The 22,044-nt window shown below is 53.2% G+C and overlaps 1 protein-coding gene across 1 annotated transcript in view; it reads right to left on the reverse strand.

Moving 5' to 3' along the window:
- The window catches only part of MUC4 (mucin 4, cell surface associated), a 45,911-nt gene that overhangs the window by 2,487 nt on the left and 21,380 nt on the right, over positions 1–22,044 (reverse strand). Inside the window, exons 2-21 of the mRNA XM_021692654.1 lie at positions 19,010–19,143; positions 17,976–18,140; positions 17,569–17,724; positions 16,470–16,600; positions 14,779–14,867; positions 12,867–13,046; positions 12,548–12,673; positions 11,424–11,543; positions 10,899–11,107; positions 10,318–10,408; positions 9,714–9,881; positions 9,054–9,155; positions 8,441–8,671; positions 7,259–7,396; positions 5,445–5,626; positions 3,780–3,939; positions 2,691–2,870; positions 2,182–2,255; positions 973–1,037; positions 650–888 (exon numbers count right to left, since the gene is read on the reverse strand). Of these exons, the coding sequence (XP_021548329.1) occupies positions 650–888; positions 973–1,037; positions 2,182–2,255; positions 2,691–2,870; positions 3,780–3,939; positions 5,445–5,626; positions 7,259–7,396; positions 8,441–8,671; positions 9,054–9,155; positions 9,714–9,881; positions 10,318–10,408; positions 10,899–11,107; positions 11,424–11,543; positions 12,548–12,673; positions 12,867–13,046; positions 14,779–14,867; positions 16,470–16,600; positions 17,569–17,724; positions 17,976–18,140; positions 19,010–19,143 (2,940 nt within the window). The remainder of the gene's footprint in view (positions 1–649; positions 889–972; positions 1,038–2,181; positions 2,256–2,690; positions 2,871–3,779; positions 3,940–5,444; positions 5,627–7,258; positions 7,397–8,440; positions 8,672–9,053; positions 9,156–9,713; positions 9,882–10,317; positions 10,409–10,898; positions 11,108–11,423; positions 11,544–12,547; positions 12,674–12,866; positions 13,047–14,778; positions 14,868–16,469; positions 16,601–17,568; positions 17,725–17,975; positions 18,141–19,009; positions 19,144–22,044) is intronic.

Below are 22,044 nucleotides of genomic sequence, written 5' to 3' on the forward strand. Positions count from 1 at the left end.
TCACTCCCCAAATAGGGTGGTCTATTCCTTTCCTTCCTTGGTGTGCTTACCAACTGGTCTCATTCTTGTTCCAGGATAATCAGGGACGATCATAGTGAAAAGGGACCTCAGAAATCCCATCTCATTTTCCAGATAGGGGTGTTAAGCCTTGGATTGGGGATGGCTTTTGCCCAGGGTCACACCTTGCAAGGAGGGGAAATCTCTGCCCCTCGGCCAGGTCTCCAGCCCTCTGCTTAATAGGCTCTGGCCGGAGGGTAAAGGCAAAAGGGATGTCCCTGTTTAGGTTTATAAAGTGCAATGGTATTTTAACAAAATCATTAACAATTTTATCGAAAGAAAGAAACCCGTCAGCAGCGGTGGTCAGGAAGGTGGCAATTAGAGTAACAGCTCTGTGAAAACTGCCTGGGGATTCATCAAGCAGTACTTTGTGCTCTGCTCTTGAATCTAGAAAGCTGGTGGGTAAAACGTTTAAAATCTCTCTCTCAAAAATGACCATCCAAAACCTAAATTACTTGCTTCTGGCTTCTCTGTGGCCCTCCATGGAAAACTGTTCCACCACGGGTTTGTGCGGGCTGAAGACCTGAGATAAGTTCCCCCGTTTACCCCTCCTTCAGCTATCCCTGTGACCATCCCCAAGACAGTGACTCACGAGCTAACAAACTGTCCACGTCCTCCCTGGAGATGGGATGGAAGTTCACGTTGGTCCTGGGCCCCTCACTTCTGCTCCACCGCCTCCATGAGGACTGGGGTAAGAACGCTTCCAGCACTGCGTCCAGCAGCTCGGTGTTCAGGAAGTCGATGACAGGACCCCAAGGGAGGTACTGGAACTCTGAGATGACCTTCCAGCGTCTAAGTAAGCCTCCGGAGGCCAGCGCTGTCCCGGATTCGCTGTGTGGGAGGGGTACAGTGAGGCACGAAGGGTGGAAGCGGAGGGGCGAGACCTAGGGACCCGGTGGGGACAGTCCCACTTACCTTGGTGCCACTAGCCTGTTCCGAAGAAAGGCCCGCACACGCAGGTTCCGCAGTCTGTAGGCCACCTAGGGCAGAGGATGGGGGAGTGGGAGTGGGAGTGGGAGTGGGAGTGAGGCGCAGTCCAAAGAGGAGACCCCTCCCACTGTAATGCATTTATTTACCCCCATCTGGCTCCTTCTTTGCACACAAGCGCCAGGACCTGCAGAATCTTTCTCACCCCATTCTGCATACCCACACCCCAGCCTGGCCTGGCGACCGGCGTGGGTCCCTGCTTAATCAGAGTTTGTTGGTGAGTGAAGGACTTGGCCTACCTCCCTGCCGCCAATGACAAGGAGAGAATCTGAGATGAATGGCCCCTACCTTTGCCTCTGTTCCCTGGTTCACCCACTCATTCTCTCCCCACATGGAGAGTGAACACTGATTATGTGTAGCCAGACCTCCGGGATGGTCAGGTGCTGGGGGGTCAAGCTGACTCAGGAATAGTCCGTACTCAAACATCCCCAGTCTGGTAAAGTAGACAAGCATCAGCGGACTTTGCCTAACAGAGTGCAGAGTGTTATGGTAGTAGCAGTACTAAGAATACTTCTTATTTTTGAACACTTGTATTTTAGGCACCATGGTGAGTGCCTTACATACATTATCATTTAAACCTTGACGCAACCCACCAACTAGGTACTATTATTATTTCTCTTTTGCAGATGAGACATCAAATGGTTTGTCTAATGAATACACCTGCTCTGGGGAATGGTAGAGCAAGGATTTGAACCTGGGTATGTAGGATTCTAGAGCCTCAGTAATTCGACTACTGTGTGGCTGAGGAGGGGACAAGGGCATAGGAGCCAAGAAGAGGGAGCTGCCAGTTCCCTCTGGGAAGTCAGGGAAGGCTTCCTGCAGGTGAAATGCCTTTTCGTATTTCTACCATACCATGCCCAAGTGCAGGTCTCTAGGACACTCAGGAGGAGAGGCTGGGGTGACTTGAACCCCCTAGACCCTAGTCTGGTTATTCCAGTCCCCTTGGAGATCTCTGTCCTGGGGCTTCCTGCCTTCCTCACCCCCAGCCTTCGCCGGGGCAGGAGGCTCCGGCTTCCTCTGGCAACTGAATCTGGATGGATGACTAGCTGCAGAACACATAAATGAGGGCTAAGACCCTGCCCTAAACCTACCAAGGCCCCCCTCCCCCGCCACCCAGGGCTGGCCTGCAGCACTGACCGAGGCATTGACATCTGTCGCAGAGGCATTTTCTTCTTCACTGAGCCAGAGCTGGATGACTCTTAAGGGGAGCTCTGGAAATGGGAGAAGCAGATTCACAATCACCTCACAGTTTACATAGACTTACCCAAGAAGGTCATTGGGCCAGCTCAGGGAGACTGCCCATTCTACGGTGACAGAGAGTCACCAGATGAATCAGGAGAAGGGGCTGAGTCCGTTGACCCTCACCCTAGCGCCCATTCCACTGAACCAAGGCTTCCTGACTCCCGTCTCTCTGGGCCAGGAGGCCACCTTCACTCTTTCCTCGGCGGACTGCTCAGGCCTGGGGTTCGTGCTGTGGCAGCTGCCCCACCCCCCACCAGCTCCCAGAGCTGGCAACTTAACCATCACCTGAGAGAGATTCGGAGTTCTGCCCTGTGAGTTGGAGGAACTTAGCTCTGCCCCCCTCCGAGTCCCTCGTCTCCCGTCAGGGTGAGAGAGATGCGGAGGCAGAGGGCATCGGACGGCACCTTGACGGACGGTTGGAGTGAAGTTGTTCCCGGCCACGATGCAGCGGGTGTCGGTGAAGGCCGGTGGGCAGGTGCAGGCCGGCCGGCAGCCCAGAGCCTGGGAGATGGAGCAGTGGCCCCGGTTGTAGCAGTAGTTCACAGGGCAGGACTGGTTCTGACAGAGGGGAGAGGTCTCCTGAGCTGCAGAGGGAGCAGGGGGTCAGCAGACCAGGCCGGGCAGCGGGGAGGGACGGAGCCCACAGAAAGCTGCTGCTAGGGTGGGCTTGGTTTCTTTCCCCACAAAAGCTCACTCAGTCTGCGTTCTGCTTCTGAGTCACTCTGAACCCCGAACTATCCTTCTCCCTTTTCCAGACAGTTCCTCTGCCTGGTTGGTATGCTCCCACTGCTGCTGGAGGAATGGCATGTTTATCAGACCCCCTGCATCAGGAAAGGACCCAGAAGGCTGGCAGGACAAGGGCCCGCCAGCTTGCTTTCTGCACTTTCATCCCTTTTTCTGCCTTATAAAGCTGTGGTTCTTCCCGCTCTGACCTCTGCTCAGAAGACACCCGGGCCTCTAGATTTCCTTTGGGCACTCTAGGAGGCCTACTGAAGGCCCCCCTGTGGTCTCCCTCATCATGACTCCAGTCGCTCAGAGGTCAAGAACAGATGGTGGGAGGAGGACTCAAAGGGAGGACCCTGCCACCAGATGCCCATGGCAGCCCCCCACATGTCCCAACTGAGATGTGGAGACCCTGAGCTTTGTGTCTCTGAAGACGCATGAGGAGCCTGAGGGCCCCAGCTTGCCCCTGGCTCGCTGGCCGCTGCTGGACGTCTGCCCCCCGCCCGAGGCCATCTTCAGATTCTTGCCCTGGGCTTTCCCCCTCAGAGCCTCAGCCTGCCCTGCCCTGGCCACTTCCCCATGCTTGCACAATCTTCTCCTTCAGCCTCACACCTCCCTGGACATCCTGACCTCCTTACCGTAGCCATCTGTATTGAGTATTCTAAAGACTTGCCGGAAAAGGGAGAGGAATGGTTTGCCCCAGGCCCCAGGCCCTCCTGGTGCCAACCGTCTGCAAGCCTCCTCCCACCGGGGCCCTGTCCCCGGCTCACCTGAACAGTGACGCCCATCCCCAGTCAGGTTTGGGGGGCAGGCCTCGCAGCCCTTCCCAGGAATGCACTGCACACTCCTGAAGCACGACTCCTCACAGAGGTCCTTGGAGAGTTCACAGTAGTGGCCAAAGGTGTTCCTGTCACACTTGCAACCAGCCACCTGGAACGGGTTGCTGATTACTGGGTAGCCAGGAGGCGGAACCATTAAAGGCTTCTGGGTGTTTCTGTACTGACCCCTCTGGTCTGAGAACCCATGGACCTCAAGTCCTTGTCTTAATTCCGCCAGCATCTACGTGAGCACCTTCTTGACCAGGCTGTGGTCCTGTACATCCTTGCCAAGGCCACTGGGCCTCCCTGGACAGTTCTTTCCCCCCGACCCCTCTGCCTGGTGCCAGCCCTGAGATCTCAACCACACCATATTTCCTTGCCAGAAACCCTTTTTAGAGTTAAGACAGGGGCTAAGTATTCTACTATCCCTTGAAAACTGGATCTTACGTAAGCTCAGTTTCCTGCTCGATCTTCCCTTGCTGACTCCCAGACCAAGAAGACAGAGCCGCACTGCTAAGCACAGTGAGAACACACAGCAACCAGAAAAATGGCACAGGGAGGTACTGATTCCCCAAACCTCGTCCAGCCCTCTGGTCTCTCTATTCTGACACGCCTATGGAGATGACTCTGGAAATCTCCCTAAAATGAATCCCCTCCAACACTTTCTACTTCCAAGACTGGATATTTTGGGATACCTAAAATAATATATTGATTTTAATCTCTGTTTCTCCCAGTTAGTATCTTTTTTCTGTCTTCTACCCCCTGGGCTCCTCTACCACTACCCCTTTCAAGTATGAATCCTTTGTTCATGCTTCGGGAGAAGGGTGCGTGTGAGGGGTGAAGGGGGTGCTGGGGTATTGCCAGCCAAACACTTTCCTTTATGGCTCCTGCTTTACAACCAAAACAAAATAAAACAAAAACAAAACAAAATTTTTAAAAAAGAAATGGGGCAAGATTCATAGACTAAGACCAACTATCTTGGTTAAAACTTGCAGGAGCAAAGATTTTCTCCAAAATAAAGAGACCCTTCTTTTAGCTGGAAGGCGACAGTAGAGGAGATAACAAAAGGGTTTGGGAGTGTCAAGGTCATAGGGGACCTGCCCTTCTCTTCCCAACACCACAATGATGAGACCCTAGAGAGAAATGGCTGCGTGGTGCTTCTGGGCAGATGGGAACTTAGGCTTCCTGTGTCTGAGCAAGGCACAGAAGCCGCAAATCACCTCCCTGGGACCAAGGAGGAGGGAGCAGGGAGCCTGTGATCTGTGTAGGCTCATGCCTAGGGACCACAAGGATGCCTTCCTGCCCACATCTCTCCATGCCTCGTTCTAGAACCATGGAGCTGGGTGGGGGGTGGGGGGGTGGCACCTGGGTGGCTCAGTTGGTTAAGTACCTGACTCTTGGTTTTGGCTCAGGTCATGATCTCAGGGTGGTGAGACCGAGGCCCCCGTTGGGCTCCCTGCTCAGCGGGGAGTCTGCTTGAGATTCTCTCCCTCTCCTTCTGCTCCTCCCCCTACTTGCTTTCTCTCTCTCTCTCTCTCTCAAATAAATAAATAAAATCTTTAAAAAAAAAAACAAAAAACAAGGAAACCTCCCACCCACCCTCCTCCCAGCACTCACCTCCAGGGTGGAGTTGCCCACCCAGCTGGTCTGATTGTATAAACACTGGCTCTCTTCCCTGCAAGCACACACCACCGTCTTTGGCTGGAGTACAGATGACAGGTTGTCTTCGACATTTCTTGCTAGAATCTCCAGAGCGAATGGTTCCAACGATTTTGGTGTCCATAGCAATGTCCCATTCTCTGCCCCAGGGAAGAAAAGACCATGGAGAGGGGCCCCTGGGTGGCTCAGTTGGTTGGGCGACTGCCTTCGGCTCAGGTCATGATCCTGGAGTCCCGGGATCGAGTCCCGCATCGGGCTCCCTGCTCGGCGGGGGGTCTGCTTCTCCCTCTGACCCTCCCCCCTCTCACGCTCTCTGTCTCTCATTCTCTCTCTCGCAAAAAAAAAAAAACAGACCATGGAGAGCTGGGAGCCTTGACTGTTGTGCAGTCTGACACATCCTGGCATCTAACACCCAGAGTGCTGATATTGGCCTTCCTGCACCTCTCTCAGACCACCCCTCAAACGTCATCAGGCATTTCCTTGAGCTTGGCTGGTTTCCTGGAATGATCCCGGTCACACCCCAAGCTGGAGGCAGCATGAGCCCCACTAAGTGATTGTACGGTGGAACTCTACAGAGGGGAAGGCAGTTGCCCCCTGAAGAGACCCCAAAGGGCAACCCTGCCTGCACCTGCACCAGGATGGGACAGCCAGGAGGGACAGAGAATAAGGTCATAAGGCCAGGATCTTCTGGATGCTTCCCCAGGCTACACTGCAGACGAAACTGGCTTCCCCTCACAGCAGCTCCGTGCCTTGCCCTGATTTCTTGCCCACCCCTCTCACTTTGTGGACCTTTGAACTTCAGACACCAGACTACAGTGAAAACATTGTTACGTATCAGCAAGGACTCTTCTGATCCAAACCTGTCTTACAGTGTCCAAGAAAATAAGCAAGTCTCCTTAACATAGCAGGTTGAGAGTTGTTGATAGTAGGGGACAGATGAGAGTAACTTCCAGGCTATCCCTCTTCAGGAGAGGAGCCCAGGGGAGGAGAAAAATCTCCTGATGCCATTGGCTAGCACCTGGGACATGGAGCCGAAGGGTACACACAAAGAAGTTCCTTCTTATGCACAGAGAAAGAAAATGAGGCAGAGAGAGGTGCTCTGAGCTTAAAATAAAGTCCCTAATGGCTTTGGTTTAGCAAAGATCAGTTACTAGCATAATTGGTGCTGGCCACAGAAGGCAAGTTGCATCCTGTGAGCTTTGACTTTTTGACCCAGATCACGGTTCTAGGACTGGGGGTTGCCACATCATTACTGACAGGGAGAGATGAGGCTTTGCTTGATCCCAGCCCAGAAAAGCAACAAGGAGAGACAAAGTTAGGCAAACATGGTTGGCCGACATAAAAATAATGAGAAACATACCAAATGAAGGTATTTGTATCTTTAAATCCTGTTCCACATTATATCCTTCTTTTAAGAGATTTGAAAATGCTTTAGATTAGTATTGTTTTAGTTGTTTTACTTTATTCTAATAATTTGGTGATTGCATAAAGCTGGTTTAAGATGATTGCATGTTATTGGATTTGAGGTGAAATGACCTTTGAATCACTTTATGGGCCCCAAGTCAGTGAAGCTAGCTGGCCAGATTGCCATGAGGCCATCACTGCAATTCACTGGGGGCACCTATCTGAATCATACAGATCATTCTAAGAAATGCTGGTCCTGGATATTCTGATGGAAAAGTAACATGAAGTAGCCCAGCGTATAATGATGCAAAATTACTTAAAGCTTGACTCTGACCTCATCCCTTCCACCTGCAGCCAAGTACTCTTACCAAAGAGCCTGAAGTCAGTGCCGTTGTTCTTCAGAGTGAATGTGACCTTCGCAGAGTGGCTGGTGTACTGAATCCGCTTGGTCTGCCCCACGTAGGCTTCCAACACACGCTGACCGTCGATGGATGGTGGGTACTTATCTGAAACACAAAGAGGGGATTCGGGGTTTGGAGCAAGACAGTTTCTGGCCTCACGGGCCTCCTCTCTCTTTGTCTAGTCCTCTGGTTTATGTGAGGCATTCTCAGGGCTGTGACCCACCTCTGGAAGCCAGAATTATTCTGTGTATACCTGCTTTCAGATCTCTATAGAGCAGGTTGGGGTTCTATTGCCCACCTGGCCAAATCCTTAGCTTCTCTTTATCTTCCCCCCAGACAGGATTCAGGTCAAGTTCTTTCCTGATCAGAGTGCTATGCTCGGCATGGTACAACGTGAATCAGAGGACAGGGTTGTTCAGACTGTCACCGAGTTTTACTTCTGGAAGAGGGCTGGAAACCGTGAGGCTCATCTCCAGATGGGCATTGCATTTGTCAGGAAATAGAGCGATGCAGTGGAAATGCTATTTCCATTTCATTGTTCATTCATTCATTCAGTCACTTAACACATTTATTGAGCCCCTACCATATGGCTGGCACTGTTCTGGGTAGTGAGGCAGTAAACAAATAATAAAAAAAGATACCTATGAAAATTAGAAAATATGCTAGATCTAAGTGCTAAGGAGAAGAAACCAAGCAGGGAAGGCGAATAGGAAGTATGGGTAAATGTGAAATTTTAGACAGGAGAGCCAAGAAAGGCATTACTGTGAAGGCGACTCTATTTGCGTAGAGCCTTGAAGGAGGTGAGCGGTGAGCGTGGGGCTGTCTGGGGGAAGGGAGTCGGACAGAGAACAGCACGTGTGGAGTCTGGAGTTGGGAGTGAGCCTGGTATGTCTGAAGAACACAGAGAAGCCAGTGGAGCTGGAGTGGAGGGAGCAGGGCGGGGAGAAGCAGAGGAAGAGTTTGAAAGGTACTGGGATCAGGCTAGAAAGGGCATCACAGAGTGAGCTGGGGAGTCATGGAGGAATAACATGAGCAAAAGATACTGTTAAATTTTTTAAATGTGCAGCTTAAAGGAACGTCATGAAAGGGGGGTGCTCCTCATCTGCCACCTGACTCTGCAAACGCCTCCCTGCTCTTTGTGCCTCTTACTGAGGGTGGCGTTCATCTGCTGGTGTCTTCTGAAGAGCATCTTAGTGCTCAGGCCAATGCCTGTGTTTTGTGTGGCCAGGCTGTCATAGATGCACTGTTTGTCTCCGTTACACTCGGTGACCAGCTCTTTATCCGAGGTTTTCTTTTGCAGTTGGGAAAGGAAGATAGGGGTGAAGTTGGAAGGCAGATGGTCATCTCTCTTGCCAAGGAGTCTTGTATCATTGATTTCCCCTATAACACAAGGAAGGCCATGGAGGTGGTACCAGGGATGGGTCTCCAGCTATACTTCTGCCCTGTCCACCCCTTACCCTCACTTTATATGCCTTGGGGCGAGGGAGGGAGATGTGGAGGGATGGAGTGACTTCCGGCTTTTGAGGCTGGAAATCCCTCCTCTAGTGAGTGAGGGCCACCACTTCCCTCATCTTCATCTTCCAGGATGGGGGTGGAGGGGACAAATCTGGGGTGACACCTGAATCCTCAGCATGTCCTCCCAGCCTTTCCACCTCTCGCTCACAAAGGATGGAGGTCTGGCTCCCATAGGCCGAGGGAGACAATGCTTCCTTCACCCCGGCCCGGCCGAGTCTACCCTGAGGACTCTGAGGCCCAGACTTACAGGTCATTCCATATTGAAAAAGCGTCTCCTCAGTGCTATTGCTGGGAATGGTGGAGCCATTGGGCATCCTGAAGTCGTCATCTGGATTGTCATTCCAGACTCCTGAGGGACAGAGTAGGAGGTCGGCCACCCTGGAACTGTGGCTCTCCCCTTCCCTGGGGAGCATCCAGTGGGGCACGCTCAAGGTGTGAGGGGGACGAGGGGGCCTGGGAAACCTCTTCCCGTCACATCTGTTCTCGGTTCAGTCCTTCCCCGGGGGAGGCAGGAGGACCACACCTCATAGCCTGCCCCTCTGTCTCAGGGATGGAGGAGGGGAAAATGAAGGGGGAAATGGAGGAAGAAGGGAGGGGGAGTGGGGGCTGGAGGGAGGGGAAGAGCAGCTGCTGACTCTACCCTCCCAAGAGCCCATCCTCAAAGCCCCCTGGGCTGCCCTGGAACTGGAGCCTTAGGATGACAAGAAGTGAGGCTCAAGGAAGCTGAAGAGGTCCTCGTCAAGCCCCACCTCTCCGCGCCCTCGGGGTTCTGTTCCCAGGGGGCCGAGGAAGGGAAGCTCAGCCTGGGACGCCCACAGGCCAACTGGACGGGGAGCTGCCTGTGGTCTGGGGCTCGAGCTCTTGTGGTTGCCGCTGCCTCAGACGCAGAGTCCTGTCTGCTTCTCACCCAGGAGGCCTTCTGTGCGGTTTCGATACTCCTCTGGGAGGCTGCAGGAGGTGTGGAGGATGTTGGCGAGGGCGGTCACTGAGATGGTCACGGTCCCATCGAAGGTGGCTGACACCAGGGAGCCATTGCGGGTCATGATAATGCCGGTGGTGTTGAATATCTCCAGGCCTGGAAGGTTGGGAGACAGAGGAGGAAGAAACCAGCATCGGAACCCTGTGGGTCCAAGACTCGGCAGTAGTGAAGGGTCAAGGTGCAGAGGGGAGACTTTGAGAGCAGCTCTGGGGTGGCCTGGGGGTGCCTTCTCCAGTGTCCCAAAGCCAAACTCACAGGACACCCCCTCCTTCCTGGGGACTGGAGACTGGGGCGAGGCTATCACTGCCCTGGAGGAAGGAGAGAAGTGAGGAGGGGAAGCCTAATGCCTGGTCCTGGGTGAAGAAGCTGCTCAGGCCCAGCTGCTGAAAGAAGAGGGGGTGAAGCAAGGGTGCCGATGCCCCCCTCCACCCCCCGTGCTGCTGCCTCCGCCTGACTCCCAGGCGCTGGGCGCCCCGCTGAACCCTGACCCAGGGAAGCGGGAGAAGGTGGCTGACGGCTATCCCCAGCCTACCTTCCGGGTCTTCACGGTTAGTCTCAAATGTCACAGTCTGGTTATTGACCTGCACATGGATTGTGTCATTGGGCTCAAGGAGCCATCGGACCTGGAAGGGAATTGGAGGAGGTCTAAGCCTGACCTGCGGGTGGGCCCAGAGGCTGAGAAAGGAAAGGAGGCTGCAGAGAGTTTGCACCTGAGCCCCGGCAGTCGGGGGCGGGGGGGGGGCGGGGGGGGGGGGCGGGGGTTGGGGGAGGAAGGGGAGGGGGGTGATGATGTGGTTGTGCTAGCTAAGGGCTTTAGAGTGCTCAGCAGGGGCCAGGCTGGAGCTAGGCACATTTCTCAGATGATCTCATTTAAATCTCACAACGGCCCTGTGAGGTAGGTAATATTACTATCCTAATTTTACTGTAAGAAAACTGAGGCACTGGAATCTCAGTCGTCTCTTCAGGATCACAAGGCTGATGGAGCCCTGACCTGAATCCCACTGTCTCTAGGGTTGACTCTCGAACCACTACACTGGCCGGATGTGTCCTCCCTCCCTGCTGCCCCATTCTCTTCCTCCTTCTTTCTCTCCTTGAGGGCCCTGCCTCACTCACTGTGATGGGGCTCAGGCGGCTGGTGTCATATTTAGCCGCAAAGGCAATGAAGTTTGTGGCCTGGGCCGAGCCGGTCTGGGCGGTGCGACCCTGCAGCAGGAACGAGGAGTTTCCGTCCCAGGCCCGGACGAGCTGGAAGTCCCCCAGCCCGTTGAAGGTGAAACTGGCACCATCCAAGGTGGTGATGTGGGGGTCCCCAAACATCCAGGCTGGAAAGAAGGAGAGATCACATGGCATGGCAGACCAGGGAAGGATTTGAGATCCCCCATCCCCTCGAGGCCAACTCAAGGCTGGGAGACGTTCAGGGAATATAGAACCATCCCCTGAGGCCCTCTTGCACTTTTGTGCCCCCGCCCAAATTCACATCATTATCTCCGCCCTCCCACCCCCTCCCCAGTGCCATGTAAAAAGCCATCAGCCGCACACCGGACCATCTCCCGGACGTGGTCACAGCCCTGCCCCAGGAAGCTCGCTATCCCTCCCCAGCTGCTCCGCCTCAGCCCCGCAGGGCCCCAGCAGCCTCACCGGGGCGTGGGGGCCGATACCCGGCACAGCCGATGCGTGGCTGCCTTTGCTGGTAGAGGGCACAGAAGGATGGCTGGTCGTTCCAGCGGCAGCACCAGCTCTGCGGCTCTAGTTCCTGGTCTGTGGAGAAGAGCGGCACGTTGCAGGGAGAGCGGGGACCTGCAGAGCCCGGCCGGAAGGTTTGGTGGGGCAGGATGACACGGGGAGCAAGGGCATGGTTTGGAAATCGGGCACACCTCGGGGCAGACCCTGCCCTGCTCCGTGGCCTCAGGCCATTGACCGGTCACTGTCTCCCTCGGCAGGCTTGCTGCAGCTGTGCGCAGCAAGCCCCCCGGGCTCATGGCTGTGGCCCAACCGCTTTCTTGCCTGAAGCGTGGGGCTGAGTCCCCCTGCTCTCAAAGTGCGGGAGCGGGGATGCTGGTCTGGGGAACCTTGGAGGCTGCTGTGATTGTCCGGAGTAGTGGGGTGGCAGGGGGTGGAGGGAGGACGCACATTACCCTGGTCCCCAAACCCTGCGCCCTCTAGCTCCTCTGGAGGGTCTCTGCGGGAGAGGACAGCCAGCTAATCTGAGTTCAGAGGGACAGGGACAGACTCGGTCCCCCCTCCTTCCCTGGAAAGATGCCCCCACTCTTGTCTGGGGCTATGGGGCCGAGTAAAGATGGGGCAAGAGGCACTGGATCATAAATCCCCGGGATGGCAGCCGGAAGGGATGTTGGAAGCTTCCCAAAGGTACAGGGTCAGGAAATTTTTTTTTAAGATTTTATTTATTTATTTGACAGAGAGATAGAGAGAGAGCACAAGCAGGCAGAGAGGAAGGCAGAGGGAGAGGGAGAAGCAGACTCTCCACTGAGCAGGGAGCCCGACGCGGGGCTCGACCCCAGGACCCTGGGATCATGACCCGAGCCGAAGGCAGACGCCTAACAACTGAGCCACCCAGGCACCCCAGGGTCAGGAAATTAATGGCCAGAGAGGGGAGGCTGCTGGGAGGGAATGGGGACAAAAGGGCTTCTTTCTTCGGGTCCCACTGCTTGGCTTGGAGCCCAGGCCTGGCCTCTGACAGAGAAGAGTAGAGGGAGCTCCAGAGAAGGTGGGGGTGAGACCTCTGCGGACAGGGACACACATACCGAACTGCCAAGGAGCATGCACTCTCCAACCTTGGAGAAGCTCGCCCCAGGGCCCGTAGCTGCAACACACGCCCCCACGCCAGGAGGAGAAGCTGCACAGCTGCTTGCTACCAAGGCCCCACCAGCCTGCGACAAGGACAGACGTACTCAGGCCCTGAGGCCTGGGGGGGCGGGGGGGGGGGGGGGAAGGGGCGGGGTTTTTGGGGGGGGGGGGCGGGGGGCTACCGGGGAGGGGAGGGGGCGGGTGTGAGCAAAGGGTGGGCGGGCGGGCTTATGGGGCACAGTGGGGAAGCCCCAAGAGACAGGAGGGAGGTGATACCCATACTGATGGGCTGGAATCGTAAGTCCCATAGTCCCTGCTGCCAGGAGCAAGGGCAGGCGATCTGGTTCCAGCCCCATGTGGGCCACTGAGGCTGTCTCTTCAACCACTGCAGGCACCGGAGACGGTAGTTGGGCCTTTCTTCCCTGTGTAGGCTATAGACCTGCAGGCCCCGGAGGCCTAGAGGAGCAAAGGAAGAAGGGGTTATCCCAGGGCCCAGGGCCACAAACTCTGCTTTAGCAACCCAACCCATAAATGCACCTTCTGTATGCCACCTCCCCCACTCTGGACGGCAACTCCAGGGATGGGACCCAGTTCGGACTGGCCCCTTTTATGTGGCCTCCAGAGGCCCTTAAAGCTTGGATCTTATGGGGAAACCCTGGGACAAGTGCTGGGCAGAGAGGCCTCACCCGCACCCACTCAGAGCCTGACCCTAGCCCTGAGCTTCAGTCCATCGATCCTCCACCCTCCCATCTGCCACATTAAACTCCAGTACCTTCCAATCTCCCCAAACCTGTTCTTCCTCGTGCATCCTCTACCTCACTAAGGGATGCCACCAGCCACCAGCTCAGACACTTGGCTTTCATCCCTGACCCTCCCCCTCCCCCCGCACAGATGTGTCAGTGGCCAAAGTAGCCAGGACAGAGGCCAGTGCCCAGAAGCCAGCTGGGGGCTTGCTCCAGCGCTGTGAGGCTGAGGAAGCGTCCTCTGTGCCCGGAGGCCATCCTTGGAAGGAAGAAGTAACTGGGAGAAGAAACCCTGATGGGGGTTTGAATTGAAATTGACTTTTAACTCTAAGTTACATACTGCCCACCCCAACAGCCAGGAGTGAGAAGGGGGCTCCAGAGTCCAAAAAGACACAACAGGACATAACGTATTAGATTTTGGCCCTGTTTCCACACAAAAGAAGAAATTATCAAGATAACTATAATTTGTTAAGGTTTTGAAAAAATAATTATTGTTTATGATTATCTGTTCACATATCTTCTCTACAATGGCCTGATATCATGGGAAACAAATCAGATCTTCTTCCCCAAAACGCACACACACACACACACACACACTATCATATTGTGCCCCCTAGGTCACAAGCAGATGCATCTTGACAGAAGGCCCCGAATCTGACAGGGCAGTTCTCTCCACAAGATGGCACCCATGATTTGACTTAGCTTCTATTTGCCAAAGGTTCTTGTCACGGAGCAAACAGAAGTCGATTTACATTTCACAATCTACATGGCTGATTTCTAATGCTAAACTGTCCTTCATTCTATTCACATTTTGGGAACTATAATTTCTGTCCTGTTGGGCCTGTGGACAATAGATTGAGTCATGTCCCATGGGGTCTCCTGATACTGAAGCACTGGCCTTCTTAACAGAGTGAGAGCTATTTGAGAGCAAATATAGTTAGTCTTTTTCCTTTCCCCCCCCCCCTTCATATTTCTGGCTCTTAGCACACAGCAGATGCTCAATAAATGATGATTGGCTGAATGTCAGACTTCTGGACCTCCCCTTGGTAGATTCCTTTCGGGGATCTCATCAGGGTTCTCATTCCAGCTCTGGGACAGGACACCTGGAGTACTATCCTAACTGCCCATTCATATCCTCCTACCTCCTGCCATAGTCCTGTCCTCACTTCCAGGATCTGGGCCCCCACCGAGAGACCTGGGCTTGGCTCATCCCAGGGAGGAGAGATAGCCCCAGCTGGGACTGTACTGCGTGAGGGTGCAGAAGATACCAGATGCACCCGGGTAGTGCCAAGTCCTGGTTACACCTGGGGGTCAGACTGTGCAGGGACACCCTCTGGGGTGGTGGAGATGCTAGAGAGCTGCCTCGCTAGGACTCTCATGGCTCATGGAGTTGAGGACAGAGAGGATTTGAGTCCAGCTCACGTGCGAAGAGGTGGCGCTTTTACCTGAGTTGGAATTCAGGAATTGGTCCGGTAGATACTTCTGCCACATTGGCTGGGATGTCAGTGGGCTGTTTTCAAAATGCCCATCTCCACTGCGGGCAAAGGAAAGAATCGCACGCCTGTCGCACACGGAATCTTTCCGCTCAGTCGGCGAGTTATACATTCATCCAGCCAGTTGGACAGACAGTCACTCAGTCCCGGTAGTCATCAGATCACAGTCAGTTACGTAGTCAGTTCATCAGCCAGCCAGCATCTCTGACTCCCAGCAGCCAGCAGGAGAGGGCAGAGATGGGGGCAAAGGGTGGGAAAGCTCTGATTTATTCTACATCTGACCGCTAACTGCAAGAAGCTGGTCATGAGACAGGAGTGCGGACACGACAGAGTTCAGGCCTCCTTCTGATGAGTTTCCCTTCAACAGGGGATTGGACAGAGGGCTGGGTAGGGGACCGTATGTCGTGATGCTAAGAGCCAGTCTGTGCACTTAGACGGGCATGGATTCCATGCCTGATTCCAGCACTGAGTAGCACAGTAGCCATGAGCAAACTGCTTCATCTCTTTGGTTCTCAGTTTTCACAACGGTAGAAAAGAGACAACAGTAGCACCCGCCTCACAGTGTGGTGGGGATTAAATGCAGTAACATTTGCAGACCCCTCAGAACTGAGTGAGGACCTGATACAATGGGTGCATACCCCTCGGTGTTGAGGTTCATGGCGCTGCTCCAGGAAAAGGGAAATCTGGTATGTGCCTCTGAGCAGTGACTCCTGACCTTTCCTCCTCTCTGCCACAGGATAGGCAAGGCACACAGGTGTGACACCTTCCGAAGGCTACTCAGGAGCGTGGGAAATTTCTAGCTAGTTGGATAATTCCACTCCTTTCTCTTTCACAGCACATCAAAAAGCAAGGGAAAGCAATGGAATTATAGGGGCAACCCTGAACACCATCTAAGAGAATTTATAGCAATGACCAGTAACAAATTACACGTGACCTTCGCAACTGATTACACACACCAGCATCTGGAAATACTGTGGTTGAGAACTGTTTGTCAGAGACTGAGTCACCTTCACACACAGGAATCCACGGCCCCGTCTGCGGCTCCCTCCCTCCACTCTCTGTCTTTCCCACTGACCCCACACAAGCTGTTGGTGCCCCTGGTTGAGGGGCTAATGCTCAGCAGAAGTCAGGAAGGCAGATTTCAGCCTCAAATATCTGGGTGCAAGTTCCTGTTTTGCCACTTCCATCTCTGTGACTTTGGGCAATTACGGATCTATTTTTACCTCAGTTTTCTTGTCTGTAGAATGGGTAGTAAAGGGTATCTCCTTCATGGGTTGTTGTGATAATTAAATAAAATAATGCAAGTTAAGTAGTTAGTGTAATAAATGTTGGCTGTTATTATGATACTTGAGAGGTCAAGAGAGGTTGGCTAATGTCAGTAGAAATCAGAGAAGTCAGAGCTCTGGGAGTTATTATGAAGCATGTGGATTAGGTTGGGAGACAGAATGGCCAGGTGAATGGGCATCTTTTAATTTGAAACAGCAAGAAGTGGGAACTGGAGTTGGTGTGAGTTAGAAACATCAGCAGGAAGGACTCATACCCTGTCCTGGGCGGGGGGGGGGGGGAGTGGGTGTGCAGCAGAAACCCCACCCTGCACCACTTCCTAGTATCTACTCAGTGTTGACCATCCGTCCCCATCCTACCTGGAGAAGCCCATGAGGACCGGGTTGCCTGGGCGCTGGGTCACATCCCACTGCATACCGCCACTTTGGTAAAGAAACAGGGCATAGGACCTGCTCCCGTCTGTGGAGAGGATGACCTGGTAGGTGTTGGTCTGGAGGTCGGTTGGAAACAAACATAGGGTTGCCTGTGAGAGATCTGGGGTCTCCTCTCTGATGTCCCATCACCCTCCTCACCACACTGCCCAGACACCCACATCATCTTTTCCTGGCTTCCCCAGAGCAAGTTTGGGATTGTGCAGGGCAGCTTTCACCCTGGGGGTCAAAGCACCTACCCTGGTGCTTTTGCCTTCTTTGTGACTTCTGTCCAGAGAGAGGTGATAAAGGGCTCTGGTTTCAGACCCAGTGAGAAGAGAGTTTGTGTGAAAAAGCTTCAGGACTTGGAAAGATTAGCCACCACCCCAGAGAGCCGAGAGAGGCCTATTCAGCTCCCTTGGGAATATTTTTAAGGACATTGTTCAAATGTCCCCTCAACCTGAATATTGTGGATGGACCACAGAGGTGACACTGGAGGTTCTCTGAACGCAGATGCCAAGCACTGCTTGTACAAAGCAGGTAACCAATGAACTTGTTGAACCAATGAAGAAGTGGCTTTAGACCACACACAAGGGCTGTAAGAGTCCCCAGAGGGAAGACTGAGGACACTGTGTGGGGTGACCATTGCCATTGGATGGTTTTGCAGCTGAGAGCCAGAGGTGGGAGTCAGAAAGCCTCAGTTCCAAGCCTGGCTTTGTCATTTGCTAGCTGGGTGACCTTGAGCAGCTGGCTTAACCTCTCTAACCATCGTCTTCCTCATCTCTAAAATGTGGCTAATAATATCAGGTTGAGCCATATAAAATTGCCAACAGCCAGCCATTTTTGACTTTAAAAAATTCCATTTCCTATGTTTCAACCCAATAAGTACTAGGTGAGTGCTCAGCAAACAGGGTCGGGGTGAGGAGGTGCTATAACCTGCAATCTGTCCCTGAGTCAGAGCACATGGTAGAAGAGTGACCCCTGCCTAGGGCTCTAGGATGTCTGACTTCCAGATGGTTCACAGGGAGCTGTCCATTGGTCCACTCACCCCGAAGGTCCACCGGGCGGGATAGGCAGGGGCATTGACCCACGTGACCTTTAGGGTCCACCTAGCTTTGTAGCTCCAGGTGTATGTGAACTTTTTAATCCAAGACTCCACCTGCCACAGTAGCTGGTTGTGTTCATCATAAAGCGTCTCATATTCCTAGGAAAGGAAGGCAAATAAGACAAGGAAATGAGGGTCCCACCACAGGTCTCATGGTTGTGAACGCGTATTCCCGAGTCTATGTAACCGTCCTGCTCTGTTTGCTACCCCCCCCATATTTAAACATCACCCCCTGCCCACACGGAGCCCGGGCTCTGACAGCAGTAACACTTGCACACCCCCGACATAGCCCTTTGTCTCTTCTTGCTGGCTGCTGGGGAATCCTGAATGCTGGACTCGGAAAGGCTCACCTGGTAAAATATGGTTCCCTGGCCACTGGAAAAATCAGCATCATCCCAGAATGGAGCCACCAGGGCCACAGAGTCCGAGCCTGTGAAGCCTCTAGCGGGGGGATTGGGGTAGGAGAAAATCTGGTACTCGGACTCCGGGAAAATGATCTGGCCATTATCTGTGAACTGGGCACAAAGGTTCTTCTGGTTAGTGTTTAGGGAGGGAGGGAGGGAGGGAGGCAGGGAGAAAACATCCCAGCCTTGGGCCAGCTCCTCAGAAGTGTGACCCCCAAGGACCTCTCTGGGTAGAACTGTAGAGATGTCAACAACTTCGGCAAGGTTATCTCATTCCTCTCGCTGCCTGCTGGGAGAGCCCCTTTTACATAGTTCTCATACAAATGCTCTTCAGCTGCGGGACACTCCTCTCTTTTAAGTCCTTCCTGACATGGTAGGTTTTGCCCTGCCTCAGCGGCCAACCCCATCTACAGACAGGCCCGTCACAGAGCAGAGCCCTCTGGGTGAGTCCCCGCAGAGGCATCCTGAGGCTCCCTCCACATCAGAAGGGGCTAAGAGGATTGCTACCCTCAGTCCCATCGCTGTGTTGCCCTATCTTAGTGTGTCCTGCCCCAGCCCCCACCCCCGCCACTGAGGCCTGCAGGGTCCACGACTGCCATTCCGACTCTCCTCCAGGACGAGCCAGGATATATTCATAGAAAATGTAAACAACATTAGAAGGCGGTTTCCCAAGTAGAACTTCCTACCCATAAAAAGGCCCTGAAAACAGTGGAGAGCTTACTGGGTCCCCAAACCTCTCTACTGAGGTAAAGACACTCTTGTCCATGAGGGTAGGGGGGCCTGGCATCAAAGAGCATAAATGCAAACTGCGCCAGGGACAGGGAGGCAGTAGGTGCCTAACAAGTGTTGCTTGTTCCATTCTCCCTTCCTCTGGGCCACGGTCATGGTCACAGGGCCATCTCCAAGCCCTGGAGAGAGAAGCAGAGTCTGGGGATCGAAGGTCACGGGTCCTGCCCTTTGGGCTGCAGCTGGGGACTCACATAGAGGTAGTCCCTGAGAGAGGAGCCAAGAGGGAAGCCAATCTGGGGCTTGAAGAGCGGCGAGGTGAAGTCCACAGTCCTCTTGACGAACTCCCGGTCTCCAACACGTGGCCCGTAGGGAAAGAGGGAAACACCTGGGCCAGTACAGAAAAGGGCGGGAAATTCTCACGGGTCCTGACTTCCTTAGGGCTGACAGAGAGCTTCCCCCAAGCTGCTCCTCCACCCAACTGGGAGCCCTGAAGGACTCCTCTGTCCCCTTCTCCACTTGCATTTAACCCATCTCTTCATTTTTGACCCCTTCAGTGGGAACTCTCATCCTTTACCATTTTGAAGAAAAACAGGTCCTGCTGTCAGAATACCAACAAGTTATTCTGCACCTGTTATGATGCTCGTAATTCTCTCAAGGGTTCAAAGACAAAGCTCCAATGTTGTGAAGATCAGTAATTGAAATACCATTTCATAGAATGAGACTTGATTCCTAAGATGGTATTCCTCTAGATACACTGGAGGACCCCCCAGAATTTGTCCTTGGACCCCTTAGAAGTCCCTGGGCTCTCGTCCGAGAAAGCTTGTCCTAAATATTTCTCAAATGGATCTCCTCCTTTCCTTCCTGGCAGCCCTCTCCTGGTTTGCTTAGAATACCACAGCGGTCTGTATACAGCTCTCCTGGCCTCCTGCAAATTCATCCAAAACCCCAAACCCGACAGGACCATTCATAAATACAGATCTAACCATGTCCTTCCTGGTTCCCTCACATGACAGCCTCATTTCTCAATACTCTTCACCTTGTTTCCAGCACCCTCAAGTGCTTTGGGGATATCCTCCCCATGCAATACTGGGACTACTTTTCATGTCTACACCTTTATTCCTGCTCTTCAAGTCCTCCTGCCTGCTTGGCATGCTTCCCCTTCCCTAGCTCCTATTCATTCTTTCCAGGAAGGTCCTCTTCACCTTGAGCACACCTTGCATCCCCTAGGGGCCTTCCACTGTGCATGCCTAACACCTTACATTTATTCCTCTAATTGCACCTATCAAGGCAGGAGATCTGTGTCCTACTAAATAACACCTTGATCATTTCTTATCTCCACCTCCTAGCCCAATGCCATGTACAAAGCCAGCCCTCAGCACCCAACTCTGATGCTGTCTCATAGTCCCCTGTGAGAGCTTACGACCTAAGAGAGCAGTCTATGAGCAAGCCGGCTAAGACTGAGTATTCAGTTACATCACCCTTCTAAAGGGGATATGGGAGCAGCTGGACTTGCCATGGCCCGGATGAGGCAGTAGAGATATCCAGAGGACAAGCTCCCCCAGCTACCCAAAAGGGCCCTCACTGGTAGATCTAATCAAGCTGCCATAACTACGGCATCCACATCTAGCTCAATACTCTCCATCCCAGAGTGGAGGGACCCCAGACCTAAAGAATTACTTAACCTTTCTCGGGCTTGATAGGGACTGGAGCAGCTGTTGAGTGTGCGCCTGTGGACGTTCTAGGAGACAAGGTTGTACGGGTCTGGGAGGTTGTTGACGGTAGTGATGGTGTTGTCCTTCTCTGGCTGCCTATCCTCAGTGAGGTTGTGATTGTTCCTGGGCATGCAGGGAGAGAAAACTTGAGTGGGTCTTATAGTCAGAAGGGAGCAGAATCAAAGAGAGTCACAGACTTCAGGAGCTGGGGGAGACAGCTAGAAACTCTCTTGTCTATCTTCTGGCCACACCCAAACTGCTCCCTGCACATAAGCAACAGTCTTCTGGGGTAGAGGGAATGATGACCCGTCACTCACCTCATTCCCATTCACTTCATCTTCTTGTGGACCTCCGCTCGATGCTAGCTTGGTAATGCTAACTTACCATCCTCTCTCAAACACCGCTCTAGGCTGAACTGAGCCAATGGGGCTACCCTGAGAGACCAAGATGCTGGAGTCCCCACATACCTGATGTCTGAGTCTTTACAGAGGAGCTTGGGGATGCTGTGGATGGTGGGAAAGTGCTGGTAATAGACAGAGGAGTAGAGGGACCTGTGAATAGGGTGGTGGAGCTCCCGGTGACTGCAAAGCCAGGGGCTGATTGAGAAAATGAAGAATTATTAGTTGAACTATAGAAATTTGATATGGTCTGAACTGTGTCCGTATTCCCAAAGGAAGTAGACTCAGGGAAAGAATGGACTGTGGATGGATGCATGATCTGGCCCAGATGAAAGTTTGTGCCTCACACTGGAAGATGACATGGAGCTGGCTGTGTCCTGGGAAATGCCCTCTGTAGCACTGTGTTCACGTAGGGAGGAAGAAGGAATAGAGGTTATCATTGGTGACAGAGTGCTGGTTTGAAATTCTATGCTGGTCTCCATGGTCTGACTGCTGTGGTCCTGAGAAAATGCTATTGTCTCTGGAGCAGAAGTGAAGGAAGACTGTGCTGGTGAGGGTTCCTCTACTTCACTTGTCATGGAGACTGTTGAGGTGACTGGAATAAACCTTCGAAGATCAGGTTGTGGCATGTGATTTGTGTTACCTCCTATAATGTCTGCTAAAATTGGTGTTGTGGGGACCTCTGAGGTCATGGGAGGTGTGTTACTTACACTAGAAGAGGATGAAAACTCACCTGTGGAGACCGATGATGTGGGCATTTCTGATGTTGTGGAAGGTTTATGGCTGACACGGGAAGGAGATGAAGTGCTTGCTGCCCCAGAGGTGGCTGTGTCCTGGGAAATGTGGTCCGTAGGAGTGTATCCACTTACAGAGGATGAAGGAGTTGAGGTGGTCACTGGCAAGACAGTGCTGGTTTGTGATCTTCTGCTGGTCTCCATGGTCTGACTGGTGTGGGGCTGAGATGATGCTGTCACCTCTAGAGCAGAAGTGAAGTGAGAGTGTGCTGGTGAGGGTCCCTCTAGTTCAGTTGTCACGACTGTTGAGGTGACTGGAGTAAAACTTCTCGTTGCAGATTGTGTCATGTGTTTTGTGTCTCTACCTGTAATGCCTGTTGAAGTTGGTGTTGTGGGAAGCTCTGAGGTCATGGGAGGTGTGTTACTTACATTAGAAGAGGAT

Source organism: Neomonachus schauinslandi, chromosome 1 (genome assembly GCF_002201575.2).
Source record: "Neomonachus schauinslandi chromosome 1, ASM220157v2, whole genome shotgun sequence".
NCBI lineage: Eukaryota > Metazoa > Chordata > Mammalia > Carnivora > Phocidae > Neomonachus > Neomonachus schauinslandi.